The sequence below is a fragment of the Cebus imitator genome, unplaced genomic scaffold, assembly GCF_001604975.1.
Source record: "Cebus imitator isolate Cc_AM_T3 unplaced genomic scaffold, Cebus_imitator-1.0 Scaffold3, whole genome shotgun sequence".
In the NCBI taxonomy this organism is placed as follows: domain Eukaryota; kingdom Metazoa; phylum Chordata; class Mammalia; order Primates; family Cebidae; genus Cebus; species Cebus imitator.
This window is the reverse complement of record NW_016107318.1, coordinates 7530868-7548591: the sequence shown is the minus strand read 5'-3', so window position 1 is coordinate 7548591 and position 17724 is coordinate 7530868. Positions and strand designations below refer to the sequence as shown.

Here is a 17724-nt window from a genome sequence, read left to right as displayed (position 1 = left end):
AACAAATAAAATTTTCTTCATATTTACCTTTAATTGCACTTTCTAAACATTAAAATAAAGTGTTAAAACACTGACAATACAATCAAATCATGTGTCACATTGTGTTTCATATATTATTTTCATTCAACTATTGATCTAGTCAATCAGCCCTTCTTCATTCACAAGAGTTCACTGAGTGTCTAGGTAATGCCTTTTTTTTCTACAAGATTCAAACTATAGAGAAACACTTCATAGAAAAGTATTTTTGTGTGAATTGAAGGATGGTTCTACATTTCAGTATTCACCTAAAGTTATGACTTCCTGCTTCGACAATTGAAAAATGACTATGGATTGGGAATTATTACCATTAAGAAACATTTAATTTTGATTGACCATGCAAAAAATCATACATATTATAATCTTTGATCAGAAGCCATCTATAATATTCCCATAATCTTCTCTGATCCAAGAAGCAAACACATTACACTGAACTCCAAGGGTGCATCTCACAACACATAGAATTTCAGCACAGGAGCAGCCTACACACTACACTTCTTTTCAAATCCATAGTAAAGCTAAAAAATTAAGGGTAAGATTCCTAAAATCATAAGCCAATTAAGTACAATATTATTGTGATTCTGGAACTTTAAAAGTCTATAAGATCTACTTCTTCAACAGACTGAAAAATAGCATGAATGAAATTATCTTTCTTACTAGAAAAAAGTACTTCAAGTCTTACTTTCTTTTTTTTAAATTCTGGAAGAAGTCTCTTCTCTATCTCTATTTTGACCTCAATTTGTCTAATATTTCTCAAAAGGAGCTAGTCTTTTTTCCATTACTAATTTTTAAATTTATAATTGACAAATAATTCTTGCACATATTTTAGAGAGACAATGTGATGTTTCAATGCATGTACACATAGTATAATGATCAAATTGGGATAATTACATACATATCACTTTAAACATTCCTCATTTCCTTGTGGCTATAACATTCAATAATCTTCTAGCTATCTTGAAATATATATTACATTGTTATTTGCTATAGTCACCCTACTGTGTAGTAAAATACTAGAACTTATTCTTCCTGTCTAACTGTAGCTTTGTACCTGTTGACCTCTTACTCATGGACACTATCATCCAAACTGTCCATAAAATTATATTTTCAGTGACATGATACTTTTCCCCTCAACCTTATAACATTCATCTACGACAATATATTTTCAACTGGTGAATTAGTGCCTGGGGTTGCCAACACAAATGCAGAGAAAAGGAAGCTGTCGTTCTTTTTAAATGATAGGAAGTTTCACGCATCACTCCTAAACCAGGGTCCTCTCTCAGTCAGCTTGCAGCCAGTAGCACTCTATCACTCACGGGCTGCTCCGTACAGTGTATTCATCAAGGCAGGCCGACGTAATTGTTGGCTGGCAGTTCAAATGGGGCCGACTTGTCACAAGAGTGACAGCCTGGGCAATTGTTTGCCCTCTGGGAACAGGTGCAGGCAGGTTCAAATGAAACACATCCAAATACTAACAGTAAGATTCTTAATCATGTCAATAAAAAGGATGTACTGGTGTCTGGGATTCAGTGGTCACATATACCTCTTACACTTTTGAAAATGAAATGCTGTCTGGCTTTTCAACAGAGTATTCCAAGGAATCCATCATGTCGTTATCATTTTTAATACATGCTACTTGTTCGCTGGATAAAATCTCTAATACAGATACTCCACATACTAAAAGGCATGTTTATGCCTTGAATAACAAAAAGCCAAGTTATCTAAATAAAGGAATGGAAAATAAGAGAAAGTCTGGAGATAGAGTAAAAAAAGCAGTAATCAGCAATGAGATTTGATTAAATATAATGACACTGTTTTAATGTAAATACCAAGTATGCAAAAGAACCCTTTAAAAGCATAGCTTAATAACATCATTAATTAAACAACAAAAGAAAATACCTAGCCAATTTAATTTGGGTTCTTAAATTTCCTGTTATTTGTGAACCAGCTATATGTTCTTATAGCTTTCATTGTGTATCTATTTAAAATATTCTATATTCTATATCTATATGTTGCTAATTACATAATTTTTCTATTAAAAATTCCAACAATCATAAAGCATAAATGTAGCCAGATATCATGGCACTAACAAAAGCATCTTAGTATTATTGATGTTAACATTCAAGTAATTGCTTAATATTTAAAAAATATCTTTTGAGAAATCAGCTATGTCTATATGCAGAAAATTGAAACTAAACCCCTTTCCTTATGCCATGTACAAAAATCAACTCAAGATGTATTAAAGACCTAAAATAAAACCTCAAACTATAAGAACTATACAAAATAACCAAGAAAATGCCATTCTGGCCATAAAACCTGACAAAAATGTCATGATAAAGAGACCGAAAGCAATTGTAATAAAAACAAAAATTGACAAAAGGACCTAATTAAACTAAAGAGTTTCTGCACATCAAAAGAAACCATCAACAGATTAAACAGACAACCTACAGAACAGAAGAAAATATTTGTGAACTATGCATCTGACAAAGGTCTAATTATCCAGAATCAATAAGGAACTTAAGTTTAGATGAAAAAAAAACAACTCCATTAAAAAGTGGGCAAAGAACATGAACGAAAACTTAAAAAAAAAAAAGACATAAATATGGCCAATAAGAATATGAAAAAACATCACTAATCATTAGATAGATGCAAATCAAAACCACAATGAGATACCATCACATACTGGTGAGAATGGCTATTATTTAAAAGTCAAAAAATAACAGACACTGGCAAGGTTGTGGAGAAAGGAAATGCTTATGCACCGCTGGTGGGAATGTAAATTAATTCAGCCATTTTGGAAAGCAGTTTGTGTTTTTACAAAGAACTTAAAACAGAATTACCAGCCGGGCACAGGGCTCACGCCTATAATTCCAGCACTTTAGGAGGCCGAGGAGGGTGGATCATGAGGTCAAGAGTTCAAGAACAACCTGGCCAAGATAGTGAAACCACATCTCTACTAAAAGTACAAAAATTATCCAGGCATGCTGGTGGGAGCCTGTCATCCCAGCTACTGGGGAGGCTGAGGCAGGAGAAGCGCTTGAACCTGGGAGGCAGAGGTTGTGGTAAGCCAGGATCGTGCCACTGCACTACAGCCCAGGCAACAGAGCAAGACTCTGTCTCAAACAAACAAACAAACGAAAAAAAAAAAAAAACATAATTATCATTTGACCCAGCAAATGCCATTATTGGGTATATACCCAAAAGAATATAAATTATTCTACCATAAAAACAAATACACACATATGTTCATTGCAGCACTATTTACAACAGCAAAGACATGGAATAAATATAAATGCCATCAACAGTAGACTGGATTTTAAAAATGTGTTACATATACACAATGGAATACTATGCAGCCATAAAGAAGATGAGATCATGCCTTTTGCAGCAACATGGATGGAGCTGGAGGCCGTCAGTCTGAGTTAACTAAAACAGGAACAGAAAACCAAATACTGCATGTTCTCACTTAAAGTAGGAATTAAACTTTAAATACATATGGATACAAAGAAGGAAACAACACACACTGGGGCCTACTTGAGGGTAGAGAGTAAGAGGAAGGAGAGGATCAAAGAACTACCCATCATGTACCATGCTTATTACCTGGGTGACAAAATAATCTGTACACCAAACCCCCATGACAGGCTATTTACCTATGTTACAAAACTGCACATGAACACCTGAACATGAAAAAAAAAAAAAAAAAAAAAAAAAGGAAAATCAGCTATGTGAGAAATAACAAATACACACAGTCCTAGCTTTTATATGATAATTAATTTGTGTTATTAACTTGTGTAATAAATTAGAGGGACAAAATTTAACATACCTAAACAATGAGTGAAAAATAAACTATTGAATGATGGGTTTTCACAAATTATACAGCTCAATAAAGACTGGTGATGTAGAAGAGAGTCATGGAAGAAGAGGGAGAGGTGCTAGAACTAAGCAAACAGTCTTAGGGTAGATAGCGAAGTCCATTCAGGGAGGAAAAACGTAAAATTTGACAGTAGAAACTGTCCATTTTCTTCTTTTTAAAAACAAAATTAAAAAAAAAAAACAGAGGCTACAGACTAGGATAAGGTGAACAGCTCAAGATAAATTTCTCTAAAATGCATATTTTTAAGGAAATATAACTCTTTTATTTGGGGGATGTCCTTTAATTTTAGGTAACTGAATATTTTCTGAATTTGTTTTTTTTTCTCCAAAATGCAGGTTCTGAAGTTGGATAGCATTTGCATCTTGATTCCACTGTCTTCTGACTGTGTGATGTTGGGAATTACCTAATCTCACCATTTCCAAGTTTATTTATTTATAAAATGGAGATAAAAGAAAAGTGTCTGCATTTGAAGGTTGTTGAGGTAACAGATAATTCATGTAAAATATTTAGCATAGGGCTTAACATTTTAAATAGTCTTAACAAACAGTGCCTAGTATATAAGTAATTGCATTATCAATTATAAGATACCTTTCCAAGCATAGGATTCTAATTAGTTATATAGATACAGTATTCAATGTTAAAGTTTACCTATTGCTGTCAGTTATTCAATAATTACAGGTCTAAATGATTAAAGCTTTCCTTCCAAGGAAAAACCAAGAACTGCCTAAATTTTTCTCTGTTTGAATATAAAAAATTATTTTGTCTTAGAAAAATCTATTTGATCCCTAGGAAGCAAGGTGATTATGCAGCACAAAATGTATCCCCAATTACAAGATAACAAAAGAGTGTACTGAATCTTTACGAAATCAACAACTTGATAGTTTCCTACCAGTACTAAAGAAATAATTAAGAGCCTTTTGTGTTTTGAATTAGTTATAAGAATATGCAAACATATTTTCACTCTTTTTCCAGGTTCATGTCACTTGGATAGTTTCTTCAAAATTATTGACTTAGATTATGTCATTTTTCCAAAAATTTCTTTAACTTTCTCTACATCATATAGTATTATAATTATAAACCTAACTGTAATATTCATATTCAAAAATGGAAGAGAGTTTATATACTAGTCATGTCTAATCTAAGAAACATAAAATATAAGTATTAAAAGAAATATAGAAAAAGCCTGGTTTAAAACCTTAAGAAAATTTCACTGTCTGACCGTTTATATTGAGTAGTATTTTCAACATAATAAAAATAACAGCAAATGTTGTTTTAAAATTCACTGATAGTTAACATCATTCTCATTTTGCACATTGTACTTTATTCTTTACCTTGACTGTCAGGAAGCCTGGGATTCAATTTTTAGTTTTAGCCTAGTCACAGTCCCAACTCTGGCTCCTGGTAAACTATCTTCTCTTTTCTTCTAATAATTTATGTCCTTTATTTTATTGCCTTGTATGTGTGCATACAAAATTTTAGAATAGGATTGCTCAAATTCTTTTTTGAAAAGAGTAGAACAATAAACTAAATATTTGCTCTTGTGAGTACTTAATTTACTTTTATTTTATGTTATCATAATATACTTCTCAAATTCAAAATTTTGAGATTCTATACCAAAAAACAATTTCAGAGGTAAAAACAATAGGAAAATAATAACCAGCTAACATCATGATGACAATATCAAATCCACACATATCAATACTAACCTTGAATGTAAATGGGCTAAATGCCCCAATTAAAAGACACAGAATGGCAAGCTGGATAAAGAACCAAGACCTATTGCTATGTTGTTTTCAAGAGACCCATCTCACATGCAGTGACGCACATAGGCTCAAATTAAAGGAATGGAGAAAAATCCACCAAGCAAATAGAAAACAGCAAAAAGCAGTGGCTCCAATCCTAGTTCCAAACAAAACAGATTTTAAACCAACAAAGATTGAAAAAAAAAAAAAAAAAAGACAGAGGATTACATAATGATAAAAGGTTCAATTCAACAAGATCTAAGTATCCTAAATATTTCCCCCCAACACAGGAGTACCTAGATTCATAAAGCAAATTATTAGAAGCCTTCAAAGACACCTAGACTCCCACATAATAATAATGCGGAGGTGCCTGTGCAGTATTGCCAGTGTGGTGTTGAAGTCACTTTACACAGCTCATTGAGATAGAACATTAACAAAGATATTCAGAACCTGAACTCAGAACTTGATGAAACGGACCTTGTAGACATCTACAGAACTCTCCACCCAAAAATCAACAGAATATACTCTCTTCTTATTACTACATATGACATACTCTAAAATCAGTCACATTTTCAGAAGTAAATCATTCCTCAGCAAATGCAAAAGAGCTTAAACCATAAGAAAAAAATCTCTCAGACCACAGTGCAATCAAATTAGAAATCAAGACTAAGAAATGCACTCAAAGCCATATAATTACATGGAAATTGAATAACCTGCCCTGGAATGACATTTGAGTACAGAATAAAGGTACAACATGCTAGAATCTCTGGAACGCAGCTAAGGAGAGTGTTAAGAGGGAAATTGATAGCACTAAATACCCATATCAAGTAGTTAGAAAGATCTCAAGTTAATAAAAGATCTCAAGTTAATAACCTAACATTACAATTAAAAGAACTGGAGAACCATCAGCAATAAATCTTCAAGCTAGCAGAAGACAAGAGATAATCAAAATCAGGCCTGAACTTAAAGAGTCTGAGACATGAAAGATAATTCAAAAGACCAACAAATTCTAGAGCGAGGTTTTTTTTTAAAATTAATAAGACAGACCACTAGCTACAATAATGAAAAAGAAGACAGAGAAGATTCAAATAACCACAATCAGAAACTACAGGGGGATATCACCACTGATCCCACAGAAATGCAAACAACTGTCAGAAAATATTATGAACACCTCTATACACCTAAACTAGAAAATCTATAAGAATTTGATAAATTCCTGGACACAGCCCTCTCAAGACTGAATCAAGAAGAAACTGAATCCCCAAAGAGACCAATAATAAGCTCTGAAATTGAGTCAGTAATAAATAGCCTATCAATTTAAAAAAAAGCCAAGGACCAGATGGATTTATAGCTAATTTCTACTAGATGTAAAAAGAACAGCTGGTACAACTCCTACAGAAACTATTCCAAAAAATCAAGGATGAGGGACTCCTCCTTAACTCACTCTATGAAGCCAATATCATCCTGATACCAGAACCTGGCACAGACACAACAACAAAAAAGAAAACTTCAGGCCAATATTCTTGATGAACATTAATGCAAAAATCTTCAACCAAATATGGCAAATGAAATCCAGCAGCACACCAAAAAGCTTATTCACCATGATCAAGTAGGCTTTATACCTCGGATGCAAAGTTGGTTTGACATATGTAAATCAATAAATGTGATTCATCACATAAACAGAATTAAAGACAAAAACCGCATGCTTATCTAAATAGAGGCAGAAAGGTTTTTGATAAAATTCAACACCCCTTCATGTTAAAAACTGTCAATAATCTAGGTATTGAAGGAACAAAACTCAAAATAATAAGAGCCATCCATGACAGACCCACAACCAACATCATACTGAATGGGCAAATGCTGGAAGCATTCCCCTTGAAAACTAGCACAAGACAAGGATGCTTTATCTCACCATTCCTACTCAACATAGTATTGGAAGCCCTTGCCAGGGCAATCAGGCAAGAGAAAGAAATAAAGGGCATCCAAATAGGAAGAGAGGAAGTCAAAGTATCCCTCTTTGGCAGACAAGATGATCCTATATCTAGAAAACCCCACAGTCTTGGCCCAAAAGCCCCTTAAGTTGATAAATAACTTCAGCAAAGTCTCAGGATACCAAATCAAAGTGCAAAAATTACTGACATTCCTACACATCAACAATAGCCAAGCTGAGAGCCAAATTAAAAATGCAGTCCCATTCACAATTGCCACACAAAAAATAAAACACCTAGGAATAAAACTAACCAGGGAGGTGAAAGATCTTCAGAGTGAGAACCACAAAACACTGCTCAAAGAAATCAGAGATGACACAAACAAATGGGAAAACATTCCATGCTCATGGATAGGAAGAATCACTATTATTAAAATGGCTATACTTCCCAAAACAATTTAACCTTTCAGTGCTGTTCCTATTAAACTAATATTGAGATTTTTCACAGAACTAGAAAAAACTATTTTAAAATCCACATGGAACCAAAAAAGGGTCTGAATAGTCAAGGCAATACTAAGCAAAAACAACAAAACTGGAGGCATCATGCTATCAGACTTCAAACTATACTACAGGGCTACAGTAACCAAAACAGCATTGTACTCGTACAAACACAAACACATAGACCAATGGAAAAGAATAGAGAACACAGAAATAAGGCCACACACCTACAAGTATCTGATCTTCAACAAACCTGATAAAAGCAATGGGGAAGGGACTCCCTATTCAATACATTGTGCTGGGGTACCTGGCTAGCCATTTGCTAACTGGACCCCTTCCTTACTCTGTATACTAAAATTAATTCAAGATGGATTAAAGACTTAAATGTAGAAATGAAAACTCACAAACCCTGGAAAACAACCTAGGCAATATTGTTCTGGACATAGGAATGGGCAAAGATTTCATAACAAAGATGCCAAAAGCAATTGCAACAAAAACGAAAATTGACAAGTGAGATCTAAATAAAGAGCATCTGCCTAGCAAAGGAAACTAACAATAGAGTGAACATAAAATCTACAAAATGGCAGAAAATTTTTGCAAGCTATTCATCTGACAAAGGTCTAATATCCAGTATCTACAACAAACTTAAACAAATTTACAAGAAAAAGAAAAACATCATTAAAAGGCAGGTAAAGGACAGGAACAGATACTTTTTCTGGGTGAGGGGGAGATAGAGTCTTGCTCTGTCACCCAGGCTGGAGTGCAATGGCGAAATCTCAGCTCACTGCAACCTCCACCTCCCAGGTTCAATTGAGTCTCCTGTTTCAGCTTCCTGAATAGCTGGGATTACAGGTGCCTGCCATGACGCCCAGCTAATTTTTGTATTTCTGTAGAGATGGGGTTTCACCATATTGGCCAGGCTGGTCTCAACCTCCTGACCTCAAGTGATCCACCTGCCTCGGCCTCCCAAAGTGCTGGTATTACAGGCCACAGCACCAGGCCTGAAAACACACTTTTCAAAAGAAGACATACATGTGGCTGGCAATCAGATGAAAAAAAATCTCTACAGACTTGTTGCACTTCTTCAGGAGATGTAGCAATTATCACTAATCATTAGAGAAATGCAAATCAAAACTACATTGAGATACCATCTGATACCTGTTCTAATGGCTATTACTAAAAAGTCAAAAAATAACAGACATTATTATTTCGTGATGTTGCAAAGTAAAAGAAACACTTATACACTGTTGTTGGGAGTGTAAACTAGTTCAACCGTTGTGGAAGACAGTTTGGTCATTCGTCAAAGTCCTAAAAACAGAAATACTACTCAACCCACTAATCCCATTATTGGGTATATACCCAAAGGAATATAAATCATTCTGTTATAAAGGCATGTACACATATGTCTTTATAGTCACAATATCAAAGATATGGAATCAACCTAAATGTTCATCAACAGTACACTACATAAAGAAAATGTGATACATATGCACCATGGAATACTATGAAGCCATAAAGAAAGAATGAAATCATGTCCTTTGCAGTGACATGGATGGAGCAGTAGGCCATTATCCTTAGCAAACTAATGTAGTAACAGAAAACCAATTACCACATGCTCTCAAAGTGGGAGCTAAATGATGAGAACTCTGGGACACATAGAGGGGAACAACAAACACTGGGGTCTATTGAAGGGTGGAGGGTGAGAGGAGAAAGAGAGTCAGGAAAAATAACAAATGTGCTAGGTTCAATGCTGGGTGATGAAATAATGTGTACAACAAACCCCCACGACACAGGTTTACCTGTGTAGCAAACCTGCACATGTACCCTTTATTTAAAAGTTAAAAATATCTACATTCAAGAGGAAAAAAAGAGGATTATCTCATTAAATAGAAAACAAAGAAAAGTAGTGAACACACTCACTAAACAGCCTATGTTACATGATAAGCTGAACAACTCACCTTGTTTATCCTCTTCCAATTCACTCTCAGAGCATCCGTCATTCTCATCTTTCACATTGTCATGGGCATCTGGTGCCTTCTGTGATGAGGTTTCACTCTCCTTTTCAGGGTCTAAATTATCCTTTTTATCATCCAAAGGTGACTTTGGTATTCCATTCATTTGAACATCAGCCTGTCCTTCTTCATTGGCTTTTTCATCTTGTTTCTCCTCATCTACTTCAAAATCTTCTTCATATTCTGAAAACACAAAATCTCTAGTATTAGAATGAAAATAGAACCTCTTATACTTAACCCATTTCTCTTTAATGTGAACTTTGACTCCATTATCCTCTCTTCTCTGAGACTTTTTTTGCTTCTTCCTTTCACTCAATTAGTGAACATGGAAAACTAACAGCAAATGATCAAAGATTGCAATCAGTTACATACACAAGAGCACAAAAGAAATGAAGCTCCAAATGACAAGGCTGAAACCTAATAAAAGTTCACTTACAAATGAACATCATCAACTAAAATAACCAAAATGGAAAGAGAAGAACTTGATATAAAACAATAAATTAGAAATAAATTAAAAATGAAAAGAACAGGATTATAATAATGAAAGCTAATTTGGAGATCCAGTGAGGTCATATTTCATATGAAAAATGTTCCAAATATTTGGATATCAAATTAATGAATAGTGAAGTGGAAAAATTCAATTTATCAAGTCCAAAGGCCCTGAGAAGTAATGCTGTGAATAACACATTCTTTAAGAAACAAATGGACATCAAGAAAAGGCATTATGAAAGATTCTATAAGTAGGCCAGAACCGAAATCATATGCATTATTCATTCCTACAATAAATGAAATAATTACATTTCAATGATAAAAATCTATACAAAATAGAATATTCCTGTCACAGCCACAGATTTGCTTATTCCCTGCAGAGGTGCAACAAATCTGTAGTAGGAAAAGGAAATTGTCACATCAGATAAACTCCAGCTGTCCCTCGTGGTTATAATTTTTCACCTTTCATATTTAATTGTTCCCCTTTCTCTTCCACCAAAAACTAAAAATCTTGAAGTGACAACATGCCAAGGATAGAGAACAAAAGGATCTCATGCAGAACCAATTAAGCAAATAAACACTTATCCTTAAAATAAAAATTACAGGGAAAATAAAGTTTTCTCAATTTTGTGTGTTTTAGTTATTAGCTATACTGGCTTCTCCGCCAGTGTGGGGGGGCCTCTTGGGTAATTTACTTGAGAGCTGTCTACCCAGTGAAAGGAACTTAATCTAGAAATGGATGCCCCTTGCATATGCAGAGAGCTCTGTATATACAGAGAATGAATGAGGGAGCTGTAAGAGGAAGAGTGAAATCAAAACCTTCAACAAAGAAAGTCAGATAATCACAAAAGTGTTTCCACAAAAGAGATTTAGCACATTTAAATAAAAAATATGAATATCAGTAAACCAAAATTATAAAATAAGCAAGAAGATGAAGAATTTGCTTTATATTGCTAGACACAAACAGGAAATACCAATAAAAACAAGTAAATATTTTGGTACAAGTATTACTGACCAAGTTATAGAATAATTCGTCACCTGATCCTGTTAACTATCAATTGATAACCCTTTTTTTGTGAGAATCTTCTATGCGTAAGAGGATAAAATTGCAAGATAGAAGATGTTACAATAAATCATTCCCTGCCATGAAGGACTCTCCAATTTTTGTTGAGGACATAAGATGTAAGTACACAAGAAATACCGTACTCACTTTATAGTAGTTTTATATATGTGGTCCTCGGTAATGTTAGTTTCAACACAACTGGTCTGGATTGCTATGGATTTTTAGATAAGACATATAATTAATTATGTGAAGTAGTGTCAAGTAAGCAGAATGGAATAAAAGGAAAATGGAAAGTCATTTTAGGGGCTCATGGAAGACTTCCCAAAAGAAGAAGGTGAGGTTAGCTGCAGAATATACATACATATATCACACCGCATGTGTTTGCTACTGATCATAAGATAAGGAGAGGGCCAGAGAGAATATGAGTGGATTGTTGCAATTTCATTCATAGTGTCACACAGTAGTAAAATGTGAAGTTTTGGGAATCAGATAGTCACGTGCCCAAGACCCAGTTAAAACACTTACTATGTGAACTTGGACAATTTGTTTAACATCTTTAAGCTTCAGTTTCTTCATCTGTAACATGGGTTATACAAAGCTGTGATGAGTATTAAGAGCAATAATCCCTTGAACATGCTTAGCACAGTGCCATGAATAGCAGGTGCCTAATAAATATTGTGGATTAGTAGTAACAGTTATTGTGATTGGGTAGCGGAGGGAGTAGGTTATGGAACAGGAGAAATGACACACGATATGTGCTCCTTTGACAGCAACACACTTTAGTGGAGGCACCTTATTAAAATCAGAGCAGTACAAGTATCCGTAATTAAGACACAATTACAGTTATATGATTGAAGCACAGAACAAAAGTAAAGGAATATAAAGTGAACCAAAAGAGCAGTCCCTGCATCGTATTTTGTGTTTTTTCTCCAATATGAAAGTCAAGGCTGCCCTGGCTTTATTCTATCCCCACTATCATCACACTTAAGTATTAGCTTTCTATTAACCACCAACCTTCCACTGGCAGTATAGCTCACAGCACACCACCTTTGTGTCATCTACTCATGGTTTTGATATGAATGAACTAGTGGCATGCTTTCTAAAATCTTTTACATAACATCTTCTGTTCTCCCCATCCCATTTGCCTTCTTCTAGAAAATTTAATTAGCTTGCTGTTTACCATCCCCACTAATGAGGACGTGAGTCAACACCAGGTCAACATCAATCCAGCCACAACCTTCTCTTACTGACCTCGATCAAGCTCCTTGCTGCCCTTAGATCAGCCACTATTATGCAGAGAGCTAAACCTTTGCTGCTGCAGCTACATTTTTAAAAACAGAAATGGACATTTAAAGTCCATTAACTAGCCAACACAGAAGAAAGACTTCATGAATAGCCTCATCATAGGTATTATGAGTATAAAGTACATCACTAATAGCACTAGCTATGTTGGTTTAAGAAAAAAAAAAAGAAAATGAAAAGCTTTCATTGAACAAGACTTTAATAAACCACCATGTCTTCAAAGTTAAAACATTGAGAACACATCCTATTTGTTAATCCCTCTGTGATTGCTATCACTACAGATATATTTGAATTCTCATCTCAAGATAAGACAAAGACTAGAAGAGATTGTGAAGAAAGGTGAGCTGGTAAAAGGGTTCTAAGTGAAATCTTTTGCAAAAGATGCACTTTATTCAGTAAAAATCAAACATGAAGTCTACTGCTCTAACAGCCCTGTAATTATTCTCTTGGATTTCTGAAACACTTGGGCAGCAAAAATATGAGGTGGGGAAGAAGATACCTAGAAGTTGTGCCTTTCCCAAAGCCAGCCCTTCTACAGGTCACCCTAACCCATGGCTATTGTGCCTTCTATACAGGTTTTGTCTCCTGAGTATGAGGGATACACAGGTGTCTCTCCCTTTCTGATTCTTTGGACATGATATGCACCACCATGTAGTGGGTAAGCTAACTTTTACAGAATAGATGGTTGTACAGTGTTTGAAAGACTAAGCTTTGGAATTAGACAAACCTGGGTACAAATTCTTGTTCTGCTACTTTCTTTTTGTATATCTAAGCCTCAATTTCTCAGCCTGTAAAATGGAAGTAATAATAATACCTACCATGTTGAATGGTGAGCGTGAAATGAGATAGCGTGTGCACAGTGCCTAGTTCAGTACTCAGTACCTGACACTTTCATTATTATTGCTATTACTGCTTTGGGAATAAGTATATACAGGTATACCTATATACATGTATAAGTATATACAAGCATACTTATATCCCTGAATAGACACATACATATATATTCTATATACAGGTGTACCTCAGGGATTGCAAGTTCAGTTCCAGGCCATTGAAATAAAGATAGTTGCATAAATATTTTGGTTTTCCAGTGCATCTAAAATTATGTTTCTACTATGCTGCAGTCTATTGAGTGTACAATAGCATCATACCTAAAAACCCAATGTATACGCCTTAACTAAAATCACTTTATTGACAAAAGTTGCTAACAATCATCTGAGCCTTACTTAGCTGGTCATCGTCTTTTCGCTGGTGGAGAATATTCCCTTGATGTTAATGGCTGCTGACTGATCAGGGTGGTGGTTGCTGAAGGCTGGGGTGGCTATGGCAATTTCTTAAAATAAGACAACAACGAAATTTGCCACATCAATTGACTCTTCCTTTCATGAAGATTTATCTGTACCATTTAATGCTGTTTAATAGCATTTACACATAGTAAAACTTCTTTCAAAATTGGGGTCAATCCTGTCAAATCCTTCCACCAATTTATCAACTAATATGTTTTATGCATATTCTAAATTTTTTGTTGTCATTTCAACAATGTTCACGGAATCTTTACCAAAAGTAGATTTCATCTCAGGAAACTTCTTTCTCTGTTCATCCCTGAGAAGCAACTCCTTGTCTATTCAAGTTTTATCATGAGATTGCAACAATTCAATCTCATCTTAGGCCACACTTAGAATTCTCTTGCTGTTTCTACCACTTCTGCAATTACTTCCTCCACCAAAGTCACGCTCCTCAAAGTCACCCATGAGGGCTAAAATCACCTTCTTTTGAACCCTGTTTATGTTGATATTTTGACCTCCTGCCATGAATCATGAATGTTCTTAATGGCGTCCAGAATTGTGAATCCTTTCCAGAAAGTTTCCAGTTGAAAACGCCCTGATCCATCAGAGGAACCATTATCTAGGGCAGCTATAGCCTTACAAAATATATTCCTTAAAGAATAAGATCTGAAATTACTCCTTGATCTGTAAGGATAACAACAGAGTGGACGCTGTGTTAGCAGGCATGGAAACAACACTCATCTCATTACACATCTTCATCAAAGCTCCTGAGTGACCAGATACATTGTCAATGAGTGGTAATATGTTGAAAGGAATCTCTTTCTCTGAGCAGTAGGTCTCAACAGTGGGCTAAAAATACTCCAAAAACATGCTGTAAATTGATGTGCTGTCATCCAGGCTTTGTTGTATTTATGGAGCAGAAGCAGATAAAATTTAGCATAACGTTTAAGGGTCCTAGGATTTTTTGAATGCTAAATGAGCATTGGCTTCAACATGAACTCACCAGCTGCATTAGCCCCTAGCAGAAGAGTCAGCCTATCCTTTAAAGCTTTGAATCCAAGTGTTGACTTCTCCTCTCTAGCTATGAAAGTCCTAGATGGCCACTTTTCCAATGTAAGGCTGTTTCATCTACACTGAAGACCTGTTGTTTAATGTAGCTACATTTATAAATGATCTTAGCTAGGTCTTCTGGATAAAATTTCAGTAGCTCCTACATCAGCACTTGCCACTTCACCTTGCACTTCTATGCTGTGGAGATGGCTTCTTTCTTTAACTCTCATGAACCAACCTCTGCTAGCTTCATACTTTTTTTCTGCATCTTCTTCACCCCTCTCAGCTCTCATGGAATTGAAGAGAGTTAGGGGCTTGTTCTTAATTAGGCTTTGGCTTATGAGAATGTTGTGGCTAGTTTCATCTTCTATCCAGACCAATAAAATTCTCTGCATGTCAGCAATGAGGATTTCTTTTTTATCATGCACATGTTCACTTGAAGTAGCACTCTTAACTTCCTTCGAGAACTTTCTTTTGCATTTACAACTTGGCTAACTGTTTGGCACAAGAGGCCTATCTTGGCTTTTGATACACCTTCCTCACTAAGCTTAATCATTTCTAGCTTTTGATTTAAAGTGATAGACGTGAGACTCTTCCTTTCACTTGAACATTTAGAGTGTACTGTGTAGGGTTATTAATTAACCTAATTTCAATACTATTGTGTGTTAGGGAACAGAAGGAGAGGGAGAGAGACTGGAGAACAGCTGGTCAGTGGAGCAGTCAGAACATTGATTAAGTTCACTTTCTTACATGGTACAGTTCATGGCACCCCAAAGCAGTTGCAATAGTAACATCACAGATCACTGATCACAGATCTCCATGACAGATATAATAATAATGAAAAAGTTAGAAATATTGACAAAATGTGACACAGAGATGAAGTGAGCACGTGTTGTTGGAAAAATGATGCCCATGGACTTTGATGCAGGGTTGCCACAAACCTTTAATTTATAAAAAGCTCTATATTTGCAAAGCTTGTGCAATAAAGCAGAGCACAATAAAATGAGGTGTGCCTGCTTATGTATGTATGTATGTACGTATGCATATATATGAATGTGGATGTGCCTCTGTGTGTGTGTGTGTGTGTGTGTGTGTGTGTGTGTGTGTGTGTGTATGGAGAGAGACAGAGACAGAGAAGCAGGAGAAGGCAGGAGAGAGGAAGAAGGAGAGAACAGAGTAAAAAGAAGCAAGCAATAAACAGCAGACAGATAGGTTCCAAGACCCTAAGCCTATAGTCAATTGCTTTTAGTTCTGGAATACTGTATCACCATATAATCATACACATTGTACCTACCTGATGCCAAAGCAATTCATTAATTTCACCAAAAATAGTATATTCAAAACATTAAAAATAGCTAAAATTCTGTTTGGTCAAAATGGTTTCTGCAGAAGTTAATAGAGTCTCTAAGTAACATTGGCATATACTCCCTTCTCCCTTCTCATCCCTGCAACAAGCACCTTTAACCTTTCTGGGATTAGGTCTGCCCTCCTCTAAGGCAGGGGACACAGGACTCCATAAAAAACAGCAGAGGAAGGAGGTCAGGGGTGCCCCACATGTAACAGAGCTGCTTAAAATCCACAACATTTAATGGATATTTTTGCAAATTTTGATAATCACGGTTCAAAGACAAAACAGCCACAGCAACAACAAAAGAAACCTGTGTTGTTGATTACCATATTTTAAAGTATTTTCCTGGTCGTCTTCCCAGACATCTTGTCCTGGTTTTCCTTTACTTGCCATTTCCTCCACAGCAGTTATTACTTCTTTGAGCCCTGTTCTTTTTTCTTGAGCTGAATAAATGGCTGAGACAGAGGTTTTGTTCCCCTTGATCTCATTTCTTTTTGGTATCATATACTTTCTCTCTTTCCTCACTTTCCCCTCAGCTTTCTTCAGTTCCTCTCCTTTCTCAGTGCTCTTTTCTTTCCTAGATTTTGGCAAAGATGTTTTTTTGTCAAGTCCCATTGCAATAATGCACCTATGAAAAATATTAACAGGAAGTGTTTGTTAACCATTATAGGCAGCACAATAGAACCTCAAAGCTTTTTAAATCACTTATCTCTTATTCTAGTAAAAAAAGGTATAAAAATATTTTGATTACAGTATATGCTAATAAAAATAAACTATTTAAAAAGCTAATTAAAAATAAACTGTTCTTTTTTGATACTAAAATATTGTAAACAAACACAACAAATTCTTAATACATTTATCCACAATTATAAACAAAATAACTCATCAACCAAGAATGATAGTTTCAAAGTAAAATCTGTGTCTTCAAGTATATTTTTGGTCCTAAATAGTAAACATGTATAATAAATACAGAAATATAGATGGTCGCCGGGCGCGGTGGCTCAAGCCTGTAATCCCAGCACTTTGGGAGGCTGAGGTGGGTGGATCACGAGGTCAAGAGATCGAGACCATCCTGGTCAACATGGTGAAACCCCGTC

The 17724-nt window shown here is 35.3% G+C and overlaps 1 protein-coding gene across 7 annotated transcripts in view; it reads right to left on the bottom strand.

The window, feature by feature from the left end:
• Positions 1-17724, bottom strand: part of ERICH3 (glutamate rich 3) — a 108774-nt gene that overhangs the window by 26907 nt on the left and 64143 nt on the right. For all 7 annotated transcript variants that reach the window (XM_017531703.2, XM_017531693.2, XM_017531720.2 and 4 more), the window contains 2 exons: positions 16954-17255; positions 10036-10272 (listed from right to left, as the gene is read on the bottom strand). In XM_017531703.2, coding sequence (XP_017387192.1) covers positions 10036-10272; positions 16954-17255 — 539 coding nt within the window. The remainder of the gene's footprint in view (positions 1-10035; positions 10273-16953; positions 17256-17724) is intronic.